This window comes from Astyanax mexicanus, chromosome 12 (genome assembly GCF_023375975.1).
Source record: "Astyanax mexicanus isolate ESR-SI-001 chromosome 12, AstMex3_surface, whole genome shotgun sequence".
Classification (NCBI taxonomy): Eukaryota; Metazoa; Chordata; class Actinopteri; order Characiformes; family Acestrorhamphidae; genus Astyanax; species Astyanax mexicanus.
In genome coordinates this window covers 2,785,168-2,807,936 of record NC_064419.1, presented here as the reverse complement: position 1 = coordinate 2,807,936, position 22,769 = coordinate 2,785,168, and the positions used below count along the sequence as shown (strand labels likewise).

Genomic DNA, 22,769 nt, shown 5'->3' with positions numbered 1-22,769 from the left:
TCATAAGGTGACAGACATCAAGTTAAAAACAAATGCACGGTCACTTATTAACTTATTAAAGCGTGGGCCACAATGTACTAAGGCATTGGAATGAGATCCTAATGTGTAGGGAGCAAGATAATTAAAGCTTGTGAATAAGCCACAACTTATTAAGGTGTGGGAATGAGATAATTAAGTTGTAGAGTTTAGGTTTAGCAACTTAGCTGCTGGTTATCTACCCCTAACTATCTGAAAACCATTAGAAAGGGAGAAGGTGGGCCATCATTTAATTAGTATTGTCCATTCCTTAACTAACTTTCTGTTCCATTTTAAGCTGCAGCTTCTTCTGTCAGTTGCACAAGTTTTTGGAGCTCCTCAGAGAGTTCTTTGCCATGAGGTGCCATGCTAAACTTCAAGTGACCGGTAGGAGAAAAGTGTGAGAGCGATAATGATACACTAAATGTATCACACCAGCTCCCTATACACACTCGAGAGAAAGTCACATGACATCAGGGAGGGAAAATTACTTTTGTTGCTATCAGTTTAGATGTTTAGTTATTTCAAGGGCACAGCAAAGTTATGCTCTTTTACTATTTAGCTTCAGTGTTAGTCCAATAAAAAAAGGTATAATAAAATATTTACAAAAATATGAGGGGTGTAGTTACTTTTGTGAGATATAGTTTAAAGAAAGTTGAGAGTGTGATTATTTAGGCTTTCAGTTTGGTACCTTAGTTTTTGAAGCAAGTTTTAGAAGCGAACTTTCTTTGTATTACATTTAGGACAAGGGCAAGATCATATCAAATATTTTTTTTTTTTGGCCTAACTTCTCCTTTAATCACATAGCAGAGGTCTTAACCCTTGTGTGGTGTTCATATTTTTGTTACTCGTTTACTTTGTTACTTGTATTTAATTCAGCAAAATTAAGCAATTTAACATTAAAATGCTTTACACATGCTCGCTTCACCTAAATTACAAGCAATATAAACAAACAGCTTACATGGTTAATATTTGCCCTTTACCTTTCTTATGTTACATTTCTTTCAAAAACTGCTACTCTTTTTTATTAGTTTTTTTTTAATAAAATGTAAAAGAAAATGAATTAAACTCAAGATATGAGTAGAAAATTTGTTTAGTTTCAAATTTACAAATGAAGCAATGTTTATTAGCCCTTGGCCAAACATACTGTATGTAATATAAATGTGTGTAGGGGGGGGGGGGGGGGTGTACAGTGTGTGTTTATGGAAAATGTGTTTTGATATATGTTTCTCACAAACAAATGAGCCAATGCCAATGAATTTGAGTTAGAAAAAATATTTTTTTAGTACCATTTGATGAAAAATGAAAATAATTTTTTTTAAAACCAGTCTAACACGTGGAGATGTTAAACATGGCGAGCTCTGAGGTCCACGGCGCAGGTCTCTTGTCTCAACAGGGAAAATAGTGTCGTTAATGTGACGTCCCCATCAGCACTTCTTAACAATGGAGCGGCCGCTGATTGATGGGTTAATCTGCTGCTGTTGCTGCTGCGGGGAGGCCGAACCCGGTGCTGCAGAGGCATTTAAACTGCACCCTGTAGTAACTGGCAATGAAATTGGTCTTATTACCAAAGTAATTACAATTAGGTGGCCAGTGCAGTCTGCCACAGGTCTCCTAATTAGGCAGAAAAATGATCATGACAAATAGAAATAACTTCAATTTTCCAGCTCGCTTTGTGCTGAAGGCCTCGCTTTCCCCCTCTCTCACACACTGTTCTGCTGTGCTAATGATTTTAACAGGGTACAAAAGGACAAATGAAAATCCACTTCCTTAATTCGTACAAAGTACCACGGGGTGTTTTATTTGTAGTGTTTGTTTTATGTTAGTTGCCTCGAATTCTGAGCAAAACCACCTGTCGCTGGGGAATATTTTACACTGAAAAAAATGACGAGTAAAAATTACTTAAAAAAGCTTTTGCAATTTTCTGCATTTGCTTTTTTTTTTAAGTAAATTTAATTTCAGATAAATTTAAGTAACTTCAACTCGGTTTTAAGTCTTAAATGTTACACAGAGTAAATAAGTGAACTGAACTTCAGTCAATCCTTTCTTTTAGTAAACTTTACTTCATTTATTTTTACTGAATCAATCCTTTCTTTTAGTAAACTTTACTTCATTTATTTTTACTGAATCAATCCTTTCTTTAATTAAACTTTACTTCATTTATTTTTACTGAATCAATCCTTTCTTTTAGTAAACTTTACTTCATTTATTTTTACTGAATCAATCCTTTCTTTTAGTAAACTTTACTTCTTTTATTTTTACTGAATCAATCCTTTCTTTTAGTAATCTTTACTTAATTTCTGCATACAATATTACCTAATTACAATTACTTCATTTGTACAGTATTACTTAAATAATTTATGATACAGGCCAGCAAAAAAAATCCATTAAAACACTTACTAACCTTAAGTAACATGTCTTCACCTGTCATGGTCTGATCTATATGTATAGAGTTGTTATTAATGCATTATTCATTGGGTGATTGGCTAAAATATTGAATACGTTATCACTATTGGGTTTGGCAAAAATGATTGAGTTCCATATGTTGTAAGATGAGTGTTGTTATTTTGTTAACTTGATAAGTTATCTAAGAATTGGATTATAATTAATTGAGAAAGTGAACCTTCAGTAGGTGAACCAGGATTATTATACTGTGCACATCAGTATTAAAGGGTGTTTTCACACCAGCACTATTTGTTCTGGTTAAAACGCTCTCAGTCAGAAACTTCAATCCTACGTTTCTTTGGTTTTACTATGAGTGAATGAGCTACTGAGCTCTGAGTTTCCTCTTCTGAAGTCTCCATTGCTCCACCAGCCGCTCGCATCAGTAAAACTGAGCCGGATCCGCTTTTAGAAGTAGAAGTACATAAAGACAGATGTGTGTCGTGGCCAGAAGAAGAAGAACACCCGCGAAAAGAATAGCAACCCAATTTGATTTTAGAATAAATATATATTATTAGGATTAGCAGTGATGGTTGTTCAGCACACTGGTACCATTAAACACTATATTTTATCCATATTCTTCTCCACTCAGAAATGCTTCTGCTTTCAGTTTAGAAACTAAATAATATACTTGCTGCAACACAGAATCTTTATCAGATATATTTACTTTCTCAGCACCAGACAGCTGGTGCGTTTAGGTTTATGCCTGTGTGAAACCAAACCAAACAGAGGAAACAGAGAAAATGCTCCAAGTAAATGAACTTATCAACTGATCCTGACCATAGAAACCTAAAAGTACATGTCTGAAAAGTGAAAACACCCTAAAACCCTCTGGCTGGAGATTTGGTTTGATATTCCGCTAGTGTTTAAAGCCCGTCTGAAGCCCGTCCGTCACAGCAGCCCCTCTCTCTGTACATGTTTACCTGGACTTTCCAGAGGATTAGAGCGACTCGGTTTCTCATTAAGGAAGCGAGATTGCTGTATGTGCCGCTCGTCTCCTGTGTTACGTGACGAAATTCTCATGTAACCCCTCCTGTCTCTCCTGTTTGTGTCTCCTGTGACCTCCCTCCTCCCCTACAGCTCGTCACTCGTACAGCTTCATATAGAGAACTTCTAACTTTCTAACCGAGACAGAAACAGACTCATTATTTTGAGGCCTGATTATTGATGATGTTATCTGGTGAAAGTGCAATTCCTCGGGCGGTTGACCGCCACGCTTTTCCTGCTGACGGGGCGTTTCTTGAGGCTGTAGAGCAGAAGAGGAGGAGGGGTTCGAACTGCTGCTGGAGAGCATTTGGATCCACTGTCCTCTACCACCCAGATAAGATAAGCTTCTGAGAGAAAGAGAGAGAAAGAGAGAGAGAGAGAGAGAGAGAGAGAGAGAGAGAGAGAAGCACATCCAGGGCCAGAGCTCCAGGACAGATCTTATCTAGGGCAAAAAATAAAATAAGAAATGTACAGGAGACTTAAAGGCCTGGCCTGGTGCTGGACAGGATGCTTTTTGTCATAATAGTGGGAAAATAAGGTCAAAAGGCCAGTGGCTATAACATGACAGCAGGTGGCGCACTTTAGCTTTAACTAAAGTAATGGGTACCACTTTAAAATTAGACTACCTTCATAAAGGGTATCTAAATGGTTTACAATGGTTTAGTTTATTAATGGTGACTAATTAGGTTGTAAATGCCTTAAAAATCCTTATTACTCAGTTATAACACATTCGTAGAAAGGGAAACAATACAGATCGCTGGGGGTTCACTATTTGGCAAACAACAGGTCATTGTTGCCCTTTCTGCAAATGTGTTATTACTCATTATTAACGATTTTTAAGGCATTTACAACCTAATAGTATTAGTATTGGTATTAATAACCATTAATAAACTAATTGTAAACCATTTATAAACCCTTTATAAAAGTAGTCTTATTTTAAAGTGGTACCAAAGTAACGTATTATATTATATAAAATAATTTCTCCATATTTTTTCCATGTATATTCTTTTTGTCTGAATGTTTTGTTGCACGTTACTTTAATTGAGACCTGGAGCCATATTTTAGTGGTTTTAGTAATTTTAGTGATTTTAGTGATTTTAGTGAAACGTGCAAAAGGCATGTACTAATTCTCTTAATTCAGGTCTCTTTCAGACCTGAATTATGAGCCAAAATATGACTAATAATAATAATGTGCACAAAGAAAGGAAGACTCTAATATTATAATATAAAATCTATTTTAACATTAATTCCAATTAATTCAAATATATAAGTAAACCCTGTGCTTAACATTTATATTTTAGATTTAATATTGACCATTTTGTTCACAAGCCATCTCTAAAAACAAAAATAAACATTTAAAAAGTGCAGTGGGTGAAGCTAAGCTATGGTTTCATTGTTTTATAAACTTTTTCTTTGTTTCGTTTACAGTCTATTCAGATTAAAAACAGGTCTCAATTTGTGTTATATGCAACGAAACACTTGAAAAAAATATATATAAATGATACATATACATGATATCCATTGTAATAAATGCAGGATCTGAAAGTGTTAATAAATTATGGGTGCATTTTGGGCGTAACATGAAATAAAAACCAATCAGAGTGAGAGTTGTCATTCCCTTTAAGAGGCAGGTGAGCTCTGACTTTGACACATTGATATCTTAACGTGCATCGCTTTTGCCCGTCTCAGCAGAGGAAACTGACTTACCAGAATAGACCATGAACCAGCCAATGAGAAGTTTCCCAAGCCAGTGAAACAGTAGCTTAGCTCCGCCCACTGCACTGAAAAAAACATGCACTACAGAGCCAATGAGGCAAAGCAAGAAAAGCTTTTTTTTATACCAGTTTTATATAATTTAGAGCACTTTTTAAATCAATATTTTTATCTAGATTTTACTATATTCACATTTTACACACAATCAATTACACTCAGCCAACAGTGAGAAGCAGAAGCCAATCACATACAGCATACTCTCAACCGGAAACCACCAGAAACCACCAATATGACCAGTGCAAATTAGAGTATCCATATTCTATATCTAGTTTGGGACTGGGGGGCAAAACCATGTCCTATTGAGGAAACCCATGCAGACATTGAAAAATCATGGAAACTACGCCCAGATTGGGACTTGAACCCAAGACCCCAGTGCTAAAAGACAAATGTGTTAACTAACCACTCAGAACTTGCTAGAATTTGCTATACTGCATTTAAGCCATATTTAAGCAGTATTTTGCCACAAAATTGATGATTAAGACTTGATATAAAAAATAAAAACAGCAATTTTATGCCCATACTTGTATTTGTATATTTTAATAATCCCTGAATCAGCATTGGTGCCAGGTTTAGAGGTACTCAAGAGCGAATCTGACAGACAGCATGAACTGGGAATGTATTTTTAAATGCATGTATTCTCTTTGCCTTTGAGTTCGTGTAGGAAAGGGCAGTTATTTTTAGCAGCAGATCTCATGGAAATAATCCTCTAAAGCCCACAAATAGATAAAAGCACCTATAAATAGATCAGAGCTTTCTGTCCTGAAGAGCCCCAGAGTCGAAGTACTGATCCGAGCTGATAGAAGCGATGAGGCATCGATTTTACCTGATTTGGACGTCCACGTGATTTCTCACCAACAGCTGTGATCACTATGTGACAACCTGTAACCTGTAAGCTGTTCAATTACACACACTCTACTCTTACAGAATACAGAATTTAATGTTTAAACGTACATAACAATATACACTTGTGCTTAAAAGTTTGGGATCACCTACAAATGTCTATTTTTTTCAAAGAAAATCACATTTCCCTGCAATTCACAAACTATTTTATCAGTCTAGTGTTGTGTTAAGCAAGGAAGGCTACTTAGTGCAAGATATTACAAAGAAACTAAACATATTATATTTTCAAAGACTAGAACATACTGGCCCTAACAAAGACACACAAAGGAGTGGGAGGCCCCGATGCACAACTGTGCAAGAACTGTGCATTTCTTAGCATGTGCAGTTTGAGACAAAGATGCTTTAAAAGTTGTTAACCCTATTGAGCTCTTGTGAAAGTCTCAAAGGCTTAAAATGGTCAGAAAGAAACAATTTTCTTTAGAGAACCATCAGTCTATAGTTTTGTTAAGAATTAAAGGCTATTCAATGCAATATATTACATAGAAACTGAAAATATCTTGCCACGTTGTTAACTAATACCTTCAGAGAGTAGAACAAACTTGCTCTAACAAGGACACAGAAAAAGGAGTGGGAGGCCCCGATGCACAACTGTGCAATAAGCTAAATATCTTAGTGTGTACAGCTTGTCATTAGCTGCCGGAGCCCTGAGAAAGGAGAGCCCAATTGGTCTTGCTCTCTCTGGGTGGGTACAGTAGATGGCGCATCAGCAGCAGTTCAAAAAGAGGCGGAGTCTGACTTCCCATGTGTCCGAGGAGGCATGTGCTAGCATTCACCCTCCTTGTGTTGTGGCATTATCAGTGATGGGGACAATTGGTGAATGGGTGGGGGACAATTAGCCTAGCTAAATTGGGAGGAAAATGAAACAAAAAAAAGAAACGCTACTTATTGCAAGATACTGCAAAGAAACTGACAATGTCTTACAATGCCGTTACCTACTCCCTACAAAAAGGAGAACACACTTGCTCTAAAAAGGACGCAGAAAAAGGAGTGGGAGGCCCCGATGCACAACTGTACAAGAAGATAAATATCGAAATATGCTTCGAAGGGTTGCTTTCATTTCCATTAAAATCAATATTTGCTACTTTGAGAGTGTCTCAAATAAAATGTCATAATGACCCAAACTTTTGAGTGGTAGTGTACATGTGTCATATATGTTTTTTTTTTAATGTGCAATAGATGTAAGACAGGAGAGGGAGGAGGGATGGGTAAGAGAGTAAGAGTTAATAATGAGACTTAATCCATATTTTCAAATGAATAAAAAGTGATCTTACTTTAGAACAGAAGAAACATGTAACATAATTATTCTTGTGTTTTATGTTTTATATTTTCTATAGGTTTTGTTCTATACATTTTGTTAATGTGAATATGGGGTGATGGTGATGATGATGATGATGATTATGATTATGATGCCCACATTTGAGTAGTAAACTGTGCAGTGCAGTCTGGGTTCAGGTCGTAAGTCGTTCAGATGATCACTGCTCTGCTGCTCTGAGCTTCTGGGCGAGTGTGTGTTTGCAGTGCCAGCAGTGCATTAGCCCTGTTTACACACTTGAGCCTGATATGTAAATGTGGCTTTTTCTCTCCTCAGGATCACGACAGTGACAGCGCTGCTCTGTGTCTGAAGAACAGATCGTCCTTCGAACACCAACACCACCATCTGCTCCACTGCCTGGAGAAGACCACGGTGAGGACTCTGCTCAGGCTCATGTTCAGCAGGGCAGGAGTCGCCCGCGGGCCTCAGCTTTACATTCGGGTGACTTTGTTTGACAAGATGCTCAATCTGGCCGAGCAGATAACCTTGCTGAGGGGGATTTATCTGGGGAGTGATGCTTACAGTTATATACAGTACATATACTACTACTTAATACAGAAAGAAGCATTATTACAACAAAAGAAATAATCAAAAGTCAAAAGAGTTAAAAGTCAATTCATTAAATATTATTGCCGTCATATTAAAACCTCATAATTATACGGCATTCCTTCCAAATTCCAAATAAAAATATTGTCATTTAGAGCATTTATTTGCAGAAAATGAGAAATGTCTGAAATAACAAAAAAAAGATGCAGAGCTTTCAGACCTCAAATAATGCAAAGAAAAAAAAAACAAGTTTATATTTATAAAGTTTTAAGAGTTCAGAAATAATCAATATTTGGTGGAAGAACCCTTGTGGTTTTTAATCACAGTTTTCTTCTTGGTATCTTGGCATCATGTTCTCCTCCACCAGTCTTACACACTGCTTTTGGATAACTTAGAGCTGTATATACATAATGTAAATTTATTGTACATAATGTAACTTAACTACTGTATTCTAAGCTACATTTATACATAAAAACTATATATATATATTAAATCAGACATTAGTAATGCAGTTTGCCATCAGCTGTTGGAGCCCTGAGAGAGCACAGTTGGTCTTGTTCTCTCTGGGTGGGTACAGTAGATGGCGCTCTGCTCTTTCCCCTCATCACTCCAAAAGGGTGATGTTGATCAGCACAACACAAGGCTGCGTCTGTGAGCTGGTGTATCAGAACCGAGTTGCTGCGCTGCTTTTCTCCGAGCGTTAGCGCTGTGATGCTACAGCATCGGCAGCAGTTCAAAAAGAGGCGGAGTCTGACTTCACATGTATCAGAGGAGGCGTGTGCTAGTCTTCACCCTCCTGGTGTTGGGGAATCACTAGTGATGGGGGGACAATCGGCCAATCGACTGATTTGTTCTTTCTCTCCATAGAATCACGAGTTTACGGACGAGCTGACGTACAGTGAGATGTGTATGACCGAGTCGGTGGGCTACAGGACCAGCCGCAGCACTTCCCTCTCCAGCCAGCAGGCGGTGTCCTCGTCCTGCTGTCCTCGCAGGGCCAAGAGGAGAGCGATCCGGCTCGCCAACTCCACCGTATCGGTCAGCCGGGGCAGCGTCCAGGAACTGGACACACTGCAGGTGCTGAAGAGCTCAGCCGTCCCCCAGAGGTAATAATAACTTTTAATAAGTCTTTATTTACTTTATTTACTTTAGTAAAGCTCAAACCCAGCTTCTGCTGGTAGATGATTTCAGAAGTTCCAGCGTTGTGTATGTTAAATATGAATTTTATTCGCTTGCTCTGGTTCATTAGACCTGTCCAGCAGCTAAAGAGTTAAAGGTCAATAGCTTAAAGGAGAAATCTGGTGTGAAATGTGGACTTGGGTTGTGGTGAAACCACATGATGATAATGAGTTGAAACTTGTGTTAATTATCCCACCTCCATTCACCCCCAGCATTCCTATTTCTAGGAATCTCTAGAAATTCCATCTCTATTTTTACACCATAAATAAACCCGTCCTGCTGTCCATGCAGGTCCAAGAGGAAAGCTACCACCAGGGGGTGTTGTTACATAATATGGTACCACTTCAAACTAAGGCTCATTTAAGGGCTTATAAATAGTTTATAAATAATAAAGATTTTTAATTGATATTATTTTATATTACAAACACTTTAATAAACAGTAATAATTAATACACATTAACAAAAAGCTACAACACGTATATAGAAGGTGCAACAGTGTTCATTTCATTAGCATAACAAAAAAGCGTGAACAAAAATCAGTGTCTCAGAAAATTAGAATATTATAATTATAGACCAATTGGTACTTTTGGCAGTGTGCCAAATCCTGCTGGAAAATGAAATCCGCGTCTCTATAAAAGTTGTCAGCAGAGAGAAGTATAATATATTTATATATAATATATTTATTTCACATTACGCTCAAAACACACCCATGATTAATTAAGAGAATTAGTTTAGCACAGCGCAATATTTCTTGTGCCTTTGCGATACCAAAGATGATATGCAATTGATCTGTATAGGCCCATTTATATATATATGTATATATATATATATATATATATATATATATATATATATATATAAAGTAGGGCAGCGAAACCAAAGGTTTGGAGAGCATGAAATGTCCTGTGATTATTTTAAAATGATTATTATTTAGTGTTTCATAATATTTTGATTTTTTCAAATATTTCTATTACAAATACAGTTAGGATTTTCAGACTTTTTTTCAAATCAAACAATAATTCTATTTATGTAATGCTTAAAATGAAATTTTCAAGATTTAGGCATGTGATATAATTGTTTTAATGCAATTACATAATTTGTGTGTGTGTGTGTGTGTATGCGCTGTGTGTGTATTTGTTCTTTCTCAGCCGCTCCAGCCTGAACGCCCGGACGGAGGACCTGAAGTTAAACTGTGAGCAGCGAGATTACACAGCGGCCATCATTAGCATCCCCACGCCTCCCGCCAACACGCCGGACGAGAGCCTGCCGCCGTCGCCGGCCGTGCCGGGCATCCTGCGCAACTCCCGCAGCATCTCCTCCTTCACCCACGAGACCGTCAAGATCTCCTCCTTATAACCCCCCAGAAACCCTCCAAGCACACGGGCTGAGCCCCCCCCCCCCCCCCCCCCCAAGCACAAAGAGACGGAGGGAGCTTCTCCTGCCAGACGTCCAGATATACCATCCTTCCCTCCCTCCATCTATCTCTCCATCTCTCCTCCTCCAAACAGTATAAACCTACTAAACTCTGACTCCAGCCACAAAAAAGCATCCATAGATTCCTTCAGACAAAAGCACCCGTTTTTATCTTTATCATCCAGATCCAGAACCCAGAGCTAAACACGAGCAACACAGCGAGGAGGAGGAGGAGGACGCAAGCCTCAGAAAAATCAGACGAGAAAAATCAGACGAGAAAAATCAGACGGGAAAAATCAGCAGGAGCTTTGTGTTTTTTTGTGTTTTTTTTTTTTTTGGAGACTGTCTGTCAGAAGTTTACTGGACTAAACTTCCTCTACAGACCTTCACTGTCGATTTTGGACAAAAGAAAGGACAAAAAAATAAGGTGAAATACAAAAATGAAAGAAAATGGAAGAGAATTCCACTTTTTTTGTTCCACTCGTTGTTGTTTTGGGATTAAGATGGTGAAAAAATGGATTTCAAGATTTTGGGATTTCAAGATTTTGGGATTGCCATGGTCAGGTCACACCGTAAACCGATATACCCCATACACAGGTCATGGTGGCACTGAAGGCCTTTTACTTTACCAGATATGCAACGTTTAAAACAAGCAGGAATTTAACGCCTATATGTTTAGTGTGTGTACAAAAATTGCAGGGAGAGATTATAATGAAAAAAAAAAAAAAAAAAAAAAACAGAAGAGTATGAACACAAAAAAGAGAGTTATATTCCTCTACTCCTCTATATTCTAGAGAAACCTTTACAAACAGAGAGAGAGAGAGAGAGAGAGAGAGAGAGAAAGAGAGAGAGAGACGTACGTGTGAAATAATATATATATAAAAGACGTGGGAATTAATATATATATATATATATTAACGGGGAAAATGCGGTTGGGATTGCTTCAGCAGGGCAGTATATATGTATCATAATTTGTATCATATTTCACATGCATCTTCCAACCTTTCCTGCCTCCCCAAAATGAAAACCAACTACAAAAAAAAACTAGAAAGAGAGAAAGAGCGAGAGAGAAAGAGAGAGAGAGAGAGAGAGAGAGAGAGAGATAGAGAGAAAGGACCCACCCTACTCAGACATGCATGTCATTGTACAGTAGATTGCAGAGAATGGAGCAGCTAAGATGCTATCCCACCTATTTTTTGCATGGATTCTTTTTCCGTTCGGTTCGGTTCAGTTCTCTTTCGTTTCCTGACATCGGTGAAAAAATTTAATTAAATAAAAAAAATAATAATTAAATACAAATAAATTAAACATTTATAGGATATTACTGATCAAAACCGCTGCACCCAAAAGTGCACAATAACTCTAAAAAATAGTAATAATAAAAAAAGGAATAATAAAAACGATTAAAATGATTAAAAAAACAACCAAAAACTAAGAAAAAAAAACAAACAAAAAAAAAAAACAACGAAACAAACAACATTCAGGCATGTTCTTTGCTAAATATGTTTTCCGGGCTGGAGCGTACGACTCCAGTGTGTGTGCGTATGTATGTAAGTATGTGTGTGTATATGAGTAAGAAAATGAGAGAAAGAGTGAGTAAATGAGTGAGTGAGTAAGTGAGTAAATGAATGATTGAGTGCTGTTGGTTGGTGGATAGGACTTGTGTACATTGATCACAAATATGCATGGATACCGTTGTAGGTATGTTTTTTTAATGTGTTTGCTCCTTTGGGAAGTCAGTAGCAGAACAGAGAGACTTTGCAGCATCTCACTGTGTGTCCTTGTGAACGGAGGTGGACATAAAGGCCGACCAAACCAAACTGTAGAACATATAAAAGCAGGCCAACTGTTTATAGAGCATTTTGAGTTAACTCAACTTTGTTTAAACTAAGAACTCTCTTTTTTATTTCTAAAAAAAAAGTTGCGCAGAAACTCGGTTCTGATACACCAGCTCACAGATGCAGCCTTGTGCTGATCCACATCACCCTCATCAGGAGTGATGAGGGGAAAGAGAGAGCGCCATCTACTGTTCCCATCCAGAGATAGAGAGAGAGAGAGAACAAGCACAACCAATTGTGTTCTCTCAGGGCTCCGGCAGCTGACGGCAAGCTGCATGACCGGGATTCGAACCAGGGATCTACCAATCATAGTGGCAGCGCTTTAGACCACTGAGCTACCACATATGTTATCAGTGATTACATAATTCTACGATTAAAGCTTAGAGAGGATATGACTACACATGGAAAGTAAGTAAAGAAAGGGGCGACTCGCTGAATATGCAAATAGATGATCTCAGCAGCCAATGGGAAAGGTGTTTATAGAATTGTGTTTCTAAACTATTCATTGTTGAGTTTGAGTGGGATTTAATAATACTTTAGTTATGTTAACTTACAGTAAATCAATTCAGTTATTAGGGCAGCAGAAATTAATTAAATAGTGTTTAATATAAGATTCAATTATCCTTGCTGGTTCGAATCCCGTTCTTGCAGCTTGCCATCTGCTGCCAGAGCCCTGAGAGAGAACAATTGTCCTTGCTCTTTCAGTCTGGGTGGGTACAATACAGTAGATGGCGCTCCTTTCTTTGCCCTCATCACTCCAAAGGGTGATGTGGATCAGCGCAAGGCTGCGTCTGTGAGCTGATGTATCAGAACCGAGTCGCTGCTGCGCTTTTCTGCGAGCGTTAGCGCTGACTGTGATGCTACTCGGCAATGCTGCTGCAGCATCAGCAGCAGATCAAAAGTTTGAGTTGAGTTTGAAGTTGAGTTACCTCTCAAATGATCTATAATGAGATCTACAATGCATCATTTTTATTAGGCCTTTATATATTTTACAGTGCACTGACCATTTGGTTCACCCAAACATGACTTTTTGTTATTTTTTGTGTCTCATTTTTTTGTTTGTTTTAAACAATTAGCATGGTTGTGCATCAGTGCTGCCAGACTATATTTTTTTCTCTTTGGTTTGTCTCAGACTTCATGTTTTTACGAGTTCAATTTGACTAGTTTCCGGTTATTCATGTACAACAGCAATGAAACTGGGCAATAAAAATGTCATTCTTTTCCTAAAAAGCTAAATGTGACATCTTTTAATTTTCCCATGAAGACGACAAAAAACTTGCACTTGACTGTGATGAAAAAAAAAAAGTATTTTGCAACTCTGTTTACAGGCATTGTTCCAAAGTTATTTTTAATCTCTGTTCGTTTGATTGTTTGATCGTTTGATCGTTTTCCATCATGTTGTATCGGGGGGGCCGTGATGCAGCGGGCTCGGAGCCGGTCGGACACCTGCCTTCCTTTCGGCATACAGAGACTGTACGGACAGAGCGCAGAAGGAGGATGAATGAGAGTTAGATATGAAAAGCACAGAGGTGTATAGTCTATTCCACAAATAAAGTGAACAGAGCTCAGTACACTGTTGGGTCCGTTGAGTCATTTGCAGCCGTGGCCTCGTACCAGCACTTAACTGAAGATGAATCTTGCACGTATTAAAGGCTTTATAATTGCACTTGTCTCTCTGCATTGTGCATCTGTGTATCAGGGATATCAGCGCAGCATCTCCTAGTCTGGTTAGCTTTTAGCTCAAGGGTATCTTTAGAAAAAGCCCATTTATACTAGATTAATGAAAATAAAGGTGATACAAAGGGTTCTTTGGGAAGACTGCTTCTACAAACATTAGTAAGTAAAAGATTGGATCGCTTTCAGGGCTCCCTATCATACCCTATCAGACGAATCCAGTTTTTACATCAACAACAAAAACAGAATAAAGAATAAAATATACCTTTACAGCACAAGATACGAACGTGCCAAAGTCAGAGCTCACCCGGCTCTTAAAGGACATGACAACTGGCACACTGATTGGTTCATTTTACGTTACGCCCAAAATTAAAAACACCCATGATTAATTAAGAGAATTAATACATGCCTTTGGCACGTTTAGACCTGAAAAAGGCGCTTTTTTGTGTCCTCACAATACCAAAGACACACCGACACGCCCTAAATCTGGTCTTCAACCAGCCAAAACGGGCACATGTCACCCCAATGCTTATTGAGCTCCATTGGCTACCAGTTGATGCTCGCATCAAATTCAAAGCTCTTACAATCGCCTACAAGGTGATGACAGTACAGAACAGCTCCTTCCTACCTGCAATCCAGACTGTTCTCATACAGGGTTCCCCAATGGTGGAACAAACTACCTTCTTCTACCAGATCAGGAGAATCTCTCACTATCTTTAATAAACTCCTGAAGACAGAGCTCTTCAAAGAGCACTTACTCTCCTAACACCTCTAACTAACTACCTTCTACTACCAGATCAGGAGAATCTCTCACTATCTTTAATAAACTCCTGAAGACAGAGCTCTTCAAAGAGTACGTACTCTCCTAACACCTCTAACTAACTACCTTCTACTACCAGATCAGGAGAATCTCTCACTATCTTTAAGAAACTCCTGAAGACAGAGCTCTTCAAAGAGCACTTACTCTCCTAACACCTCTAACTAACTACCTTCTACTACCAGATCAGGAGAATCTCTCACTATCTTTAATAAACTCCTGAAGACAGAGCTCTTCAAAGAGCTCTTACTCTCCTAACACCTCTAACTAACTACCTTCTACTACCAGATCAGGAGAATCTCTCACTATCTTTAAGAAACTCCTGAAGACAGAGCTCTTCAAAGAGCACTTACTCTCCTAACACCTCTAACTAACTACCTTCTACTACCAGATCAGGAGAATCTCTCACTATCTTTAATAAACTCCTGAAGACAGAGCTCTTCAAAATGCTCTTACTCTCCTAACACCTCTAACACACTAACTACCTTCTACTACCAGATCAGGAGAATCTCTCACTATCTTTAATAAACTCCTGAAGACAGAGCTTTTCAAAGAGCACCTACTCTCCTAACCCCTCTAACACACTAACTACCTTCTACTACCAGATCAGGAGAATCTCTCACTATCTTTAAGAAACTCCTGAAGACAGAGCTCTTCAAAGAGCACTTACTCTCCTAACACCTCTAACTAACTACCTTCTACTACCAGATCAGGAGAATCTCTCACTATCTTTAATAAACTCCTGAAGACAGAGCTCTTCAAAATGCTCTTACTCTCCTAACACCTCTAACACACTAACTACCTTCTACTACCAGATCAGGAGAATCTCTCACTATCTTTAATAAACTCCTGAAGACAGAGCTTTTCAAAGAGCACCTACTCTCCTAACCCCTCTAACACACTAACTACCTTCTACTACCAGATCAGGAGAATCTCTCACTATCTTTAATAAACTCCTGAAGACAGAGCTCTTCAAAGAGCTCTTACTCTCCTAACACCTCCAACTAACTACCTTCTACTACCAGATCAGGAGAATCTCTCACTATCTTTAAGTCAATCACTACAGACCTCCAAACTTCATGTGGAGCTGGAGGACTGAGTCTGTATATTATTGCCTTGTGTGAGTTTTTTAAACAAGTGAATCTATCAGGAGTTATTGATTTGCTGCATCTCCAGCCAAAGGAAATATGATTAGATGCAAAGCTTGCACTTCAAAGCGAGATTGAGCGATACTTTTAGCAGTTGCCTTAGTAGCAGAACCCACAGTCTCTTTCAGTTTATCTTTCTTAGCTCTTTCTTAGCAACTCTTATCAGATTATGCGATAACAATTAAAAGTCCTCTTTAAATATTGATATTTTCACAAAATATAAGCTGTGCATTAAAATTTTTAAAGGATTTCATGGATTGCTGTGCTGTTTAATTGGTATGGGATGGTGTGACTCCCCTGATTAAGACTTAAACACATCCAGGCTTCAAGATGAATATGTGTTTTTAGGCACAGGTGGAACAGATTATTCAGATAAGAATCCAGGTTTAGTTTTGTGTGGAGTGTATGTGACATATGCACCATTTTAAGGTGCAAGGGAATATTTTTAAGGTGGAATGGAGACATAGATATGTTTTAAGGCGGAAGGGAGATATGTTTTAAGGCGGAAGGGAAATATGTTTTAAGGTGGAAGGGAGACATGTTTTAAGGTGAGAGGAAATATTTTTTAAGTTGGAAGAGAAATATATTTTAAGGTGGAGGGGAGATATGTTTTGAGGTGGAAGGTAGATATGTTTTAAGGTGGAAGGGGGATATGTTTTAAGCTGAAAGCAAAATACATTTTAGGGAGGAAGTAAGATTTGTTTTAAGGTGGAAAGGAAAAATATTTTAAGGCAGAAGTGAAATATGTTTTAAGGTGGAAGGAAGATATGTTTTAGGGTGGAAAGGAAATATTTTAATATTTTAAGGTGGAAGGGAAATAGGTTTTAAGGTGGAAGGGAGACAGATATGTTTAAGGTGGAAGGGAGATATGTTTTAAGTATTTCCACTTTAAACTCAAATATTGAAATATTGAAGTAAATTTTTTTGAGTAGAATATTAATTTAATTTTCAGAAATTGAGGCGACTTCACTAGTTCACTAAAGAACCTTAAAACTTTACTAAAAACTTGACCTCCTTCAATTATCACTGTATATTTTGCACCCTGAAAGTTACTTTGGCATGTCAGCGTACAGCAGGTAGAGATTACATAGAGCTGAAGTGTTTCTTCAAACCATGGTTAAATTACATGTGAGACTTCCTGTAGAAGTTCTTGAATCATCATGAATAAGAGGATTTGTCCCTCAGGTGGAGGACGGTAAGCCGGGCAGGCAGCTCTCAGCTAATGCAGCCGATTATCATTTCCTTTCCTACATCATAGCTTTAGCGCAGATTAGCATACACATGATGTAGCGTCACGTCTACTAAAAGATATAATATATATATATATATTTTTTTTTTCTTCAAGTTTATTGTACATTGACCTAATTGCAAAAGTAAGATATGTAATTAAAACATTAATAAAAACAACGTAGAACAATGAAAAATGTATAATTTGTCACCTGTCCCCCGTTACCTCTCTAACTATAAACTTTACCATGAAATATATTTATTAAAATCCTTCGGAGAGTTATTTTTTTATAATAAATCCATAATATTTAAGTTAAAATACACATTTAGTCGTTTCCCTGGGTTTCACTTAGTTCTGTTACCGTAACACCCGTAATTACCCTGATCATCTGAAACATCTGGAACGTTCTACAACAGGAAGTCACATCTACAACAGGAAGTGACATCAGCTGGTTCTTCTGAAGATCATGGGAAGACCAACTTATTGCAACAATGACCGAGGAGCTCAATCTCAACACTCAGTCCTGTTACCTAAATTAATTCTTAGATATTATCTGTTTATTTTAAAGTGTCCTAATGCTATGAGCATAGCTGCCATATAGCTATTTTTTTTTAAATGTTTATGCTAATTCTATGCTAAAAACTCAGTCCTGTTACTTTAATTTCTGTTACTCAAAACATAAAAGTAACAGGAATGATTTTTTCCACTATAAATATCAATTATTAGAACGTGCAGTCAACCATTTCTTTAAAATAAAGACTTTTTTTGAGCGAAAATCAAATAAATTAGTGGACTTTGTGGTTTTAAACATGTTTTTTAAATGTCTCGTGGGTTTTGAAACCTTTAGCTTAGAAACCTAGTAAAAAATGACCTAATGCCATTATGTTTTCTAGTTGTAAAAAGGTGATTTCACAATTTTCAAGACTTTAAAAAAAGACCATTCAGGTCTTGAGTCTGGGAATGGGTTGATGTTTAAGGTTCTGAGCCACATGCTGGTCTACTATGCCATCTAGTGTTGATTAAATTCAATCAAATCACACACACACTTTATGAGACTGTACTGGGACACTCTGACACTTTAAGTAAAATTATTATAGAAGTATAGAAGTATTTCATAGAAGAGTTAAATCATTAGGATGCCTTTTCTAGACAGTAGAGACAATTATTACAACAAAAGCAATATATATGCTTTTTAATACCATTGATTTAAATTTTGAATGTCAGAACTGTGTCTGGTTAACCGTTTTTATGCAGCTCAAACAAACACAATGAATAAAACAATGCACAATACAATACAGGGCAACAATCTGCAACAATCTGCATCAATGCAAACCTCGAAACCACTTCAAAATCAGCGTCTACCCTGTTCTACGTTTACAGTGGATGTGGTTTCCTCTCATATAACAGAGTACAATCAACACTGAAACCACTGTGAGGTGAAGTGAATTATATAGATATTTTATATTTACAGTACTATATATTGGGCAGCAGTCTTGTCTAAATAAGCAATAGCTATACGTATTTAGGAGGTTTTAATAAATAATGGTAAATGTTTTTTACTGGGTATTAACTAAATGCAGAAAGTAAGGTGCCCTTTTTTGGCAAGACTACACACTGATGGTGAGTTAGTGGAGGGTAGAAACAGTCACTATGCAATAGTTCTATTCACTTTTAACATTAACTTTGCATTGCTATTTAAAGTCAGCTACTTAAAGTTGTTCTCCTTAATGTCATTTTTTAATCAGCTGAAAAAATATTGAGTTGCTCTCTAAAATATATCAAAGTAATTGCCTCAACTGACATAATTAAATTTCTTGTTAAAATTTGGTCTGATTGGCAAAATTTACCAATTGTAGTGTGAACCCATAGACTGTATATAGCTGGACAGAGCATCGTCTCTTAAAAGTGAAGCCACCACAGGTCGGGCGCCCCCTGCTGTACGGTTGCAGAAAGCTGTGTAACCCCACCCATCCCCATAGGTTTCAATGGCAAAACAGACAACTTCCAATCAAGTTTTTTTCTAATATACTGTAATTCTACCTCCATTATTTAAATGCAGCAGCTAGTGTAACCTCTGCTTATATTGTTAAATTTTATATCCTCACAGAATTCGGTTTTTAAAACGTTATTCAGCTCTATTCAAAAAAGGTGTGGTTATGGTAAAAGGGCTGGTTATGGGCGGGACCAATAACTGACCGTCAGCTCCGCTCCGCCCCGCTCTGCAGTCTGTGACCGCGAGGCAGCCCTCGGGGGCGGGGTTATTTAAATGAGTAGGAGCTCTCCACAGTCTTTCTCCCTCCTCTGGTCTCTACTGCGCAGAATCAGGTGGCAGGATCGCCAACATGGCGGAAGATTTTGGCTTCATTTTCATTGAATGAATGGGAACGGAGACACGGCGTCCATCTTTTTTACAGTCTCTGTGTGAACCCTAGTTGAGGCCCAGCCAACTACTCGGCACTACTGCACATGCTCAGTACGACACCTGATGTCGCTTATGCTATTTGCATATTGGGCGTGTCCTCCCAGCTTTTACTCACCATCAGTGTGTAGTCATTCCCCCCAAGCTGCTGCTGCTGCTGCTTCTCTTGGGATTTATATACTGTATTTGTTGTATAATAATAATCTATAGCCAGTGATCTCAGTGTTGTAGGCTATAAGAGCAAGTTACTATAGTTGTACCACCTGATTACATTTGCATTAATTGTCAATTTATATGACTGAGAATAAGATTGCCAGATGCTACATTAAATTAATAAAAATATGGTGGGGCACCCACTGGATAATTTTGATTAATGTAAAGCATTTCATTGGTATACCTATATTACCTATATATATTTTATTTTTTTTTGTTGTTCCTAAAGGATAGTCAGCAAAACTTAAAATACACATGTTGTAGACCGACTAAAAACACAGATTTTTCTCAACACAGAAGTTGAGATTTAATATTTGAACTATACAAATAAATAGGTTCTGAAATTATATAACTAAATATTTCTAATTGGCATAACTGTTGTTAGTTTTCTTCAAAAAAAAAAAATAGTTGACCTCAAAACTTTAAAAATCTAGTTCAATAAGCTGCCTTGAAAATTTTACCGTCTGTCTCAATAGCGATGCAACCTAGTTTTTGCAACTACTAACTACTAACTTTAAACAAAAATATAATAATTACCAAACAGTAAACTACTTTAGGATATGATAAAAGTTATGCATAAGGAATTAACCCCTTTTCAAGAAGCTGAAGCTCCACTAAAAAAAATACATTATTTTTGAGGTTTCAGTCTGACTGCATGTGGGATCAAGCTGCTGAGAAAAACTGTCATATCTAATACTGGTTTAAAAGCTTCAGCATTCGCGCAATGCTCTCTCACTCTTTCTCACTCGCTCATATCTCTCGCTTTACTCTGAGAAACCACTAAACCGCAGCGCACTCACTTGTTTCCTACACACCTGCTTATTTCTTCACAGGCGATTTGCGGCCTGGAAATATTTAGTAACACCAGCGTTTAGCTGCAAGCTGCAAAAAAATTGACCAGATTACTGACTAAAGAGCGTAAGCATAAGAGTTTAAAGTATGTTTTAAATTAAGAATTTAAATGAAGAATACTAAAAGTATGTTTTCGATTAAATATATCTTATAAGAATACACAGTGCTGCATGGCCCAGGTCTTTTGGGACCTCCTGGATGAGTTCTTCATGCCCTTTTGGAGTAATTTTGGTCGGCCAGCCACTCCTGGGAAGGTTCACCAGTGTTCCATGTTTTCTCCATTAGTGAATAATAGTGAATCGCTGTGGTTCTCTGGAGTCCAAAAGCTTTAGAAATGACTTTATAACCTTTATTAAAAAAATATACAATTAATTATTTTGTTTTTAATGATTTTTTTCAGATCATGGCATAATGTGCTGCTTTTTAATGAGATATTTTATCTGCTTTATGTTGTCAGACAGGTTCTATTTAAGTGATTTCTTGATTCTACAGTTCTGGTAGTAGTAAAATTAAAGTAGTGGTTAGTAGTGAAATTGAACACAGCTTTTCAAAAAGTGTGATTAATCACAGCCAAAAACGTATTATATATATATATATATATATATTTTTTTTTTTTTTACAAAAGGTTAGATTGGTTTGGATAGTTTTTGTCCTTTAATAAATTAAATCATAATGCAGAAAAAAGTGCTTTTTATATTTACTCAAGATATATTTGTCTTATATTTAAGTTTGTTTGATAATCTAAAAAGTGTAAATAAAAAAAAAGATAAAATAAAATAAAAACAAAAAAAAGCCGGTAAGGGGGCAGAAACTTTTTTTTTTTCTTGCCACTGTAAATTAGTACATTTACAATATACTTCAAGTGTATTAACAATTATGTTTAAAAAAAAAATCATATACTTAAATTTTAAATTTTAAATTCCATTCAGTTCAATTCCATTTTTCTGTAATTCTAATTCAAATGTATTCATTGAATTTAATTAATATATGAAATTTTAAATTTTGCACAGCCCTGCTTTGTAGGAGTTACTTCAACACTTTATTCAATATATTATTATCTTATATTAGCTTGGTATAATTTGTTTCATTGCTTTTATAATTTGCTTTTAATTATTGTGGAAATTGTGGATTTTTTAAAGCTTTATTACAAAGCATGTAAATAGGGCAGATTGAAAAAAAACTTCTATTGCAAAAAAGATACAAAAGATAAAAAAGATTACAAAAAAATACATTACTAAATATAATATAACATTTTAATCATATGTCCCATCCCTATTTCAGTCCCCATACAGACTAGTAAGGAAGAAAAGGATAAAAAAAAAGAATAAATTAATTTTATAATAGACACAAATAGACCCCCAAAAAACTTGATTTATGATTCACAATCAATATACTTTAGAATATATATATATTTCTTTTTCTTTTTTCTTTTTTTAAATAAGAATAATCTGATATTAATTCCATATTAAGATAAAGTCGTACGGCGAGTCGATGTATGACATCACTCAGCATTTATAAGCAGGTGAAATTGACTTTTCTCTCTTTCTCTTTTCTCTCACTCGTCCTCCGTCCTGCTCTCTCTCTCTCTCTTCACTCATCATGTGGTTCCTGTTTATATACTTACTGATAGCAGGTGTTCAAGCTCAACCAGGTGAGTTATCTTTTATGGTTTAAACCTATAAAAAAGCTTGTTTTATCTTATTATTACTTATTATGTATTATTCACACACGTTTAATACTTCTAGAATTATTTATCCTTCTAGATAAATAATTGTGGGACAAATAATTTAAAGTAAAGTATAGATGTGAACTAATGAGACATACTTTTTTTCCTAAACTATAAAGTGTTTTTTATATTATAAAGTGTTTTTTTTTTACTTCTAAAATGAAGAAAACATGTAATGAGAGAAAGTAAGATGATTTACTTTTAGTGAACAGTTAAAATTGAATAAACACATTTATTTTTTGACAATTAATACAAAATTATACACAAAACAACACATGAATTATACT

At 36.6% G+C, this 22,769-nt stretch overlaps 3 protein-coding genes across 3 annotated transcripts in view; 2 read left to right on the top strand and 1 right to left on the bottom strand.

Moving 5' to 3' along the window:
• Positions 1 to 13,976, top strand: part of kcnd1 (potassium voltage-gated channel, Shal-related subfamily, member 1) — a 104,645-nt gene extending 90,669 nt beyond the window's left edge. The window contains exons 5-7 of the mRNA XM_007245858.4: positions 7,706 to 7,801; positions 8,843 to 9,081; positions 10,303 to 13,976. Of these exons, the coding sequence (XP_007245920.3) occupies positions 7,706 to 7,801; positions 8,843 to 9,081; positions 10,303 to 10,510 (543 nt within the window). The 3' untranslated portion in view covers positions 10,511 to 13,976. The remainder of the gene's footprint in view (positions 1 to 7,705; positions 7,802 to 8,842; positions 9,082 to 10,302) is intronic.
• Positions 1 to 22,769, bottom strand: part of si:dkey-8e10.3 (serine/threonine-protein kinase SBK1) — a 426,835-nt gene that overhangs the window by 349,544 nt on the left and 54,522 nt on the right. The window lies entirely within an intron of this gene.
• The window catches only part of LOC103047788 (scavenger receptor cysteine-rich type 1 protein M160), a 40,061-nt gene continuing 39,597 nt past the window's right edge, over positions 22,306 to 22,769 (top strand). Inside the window, exon 1 of the mRNA XM_049486210.1 lies at positions 22,306 to 22,407. Coding sequence (XP_049342167.1) covers positions 22,356 to 22,407 — 52 coding nt within the window. The 5' untranslated portion in view covers positions 22,306 to 22,355. The remainder of the gene's footprint in view (positions 22,408 to 22,769) is intronic.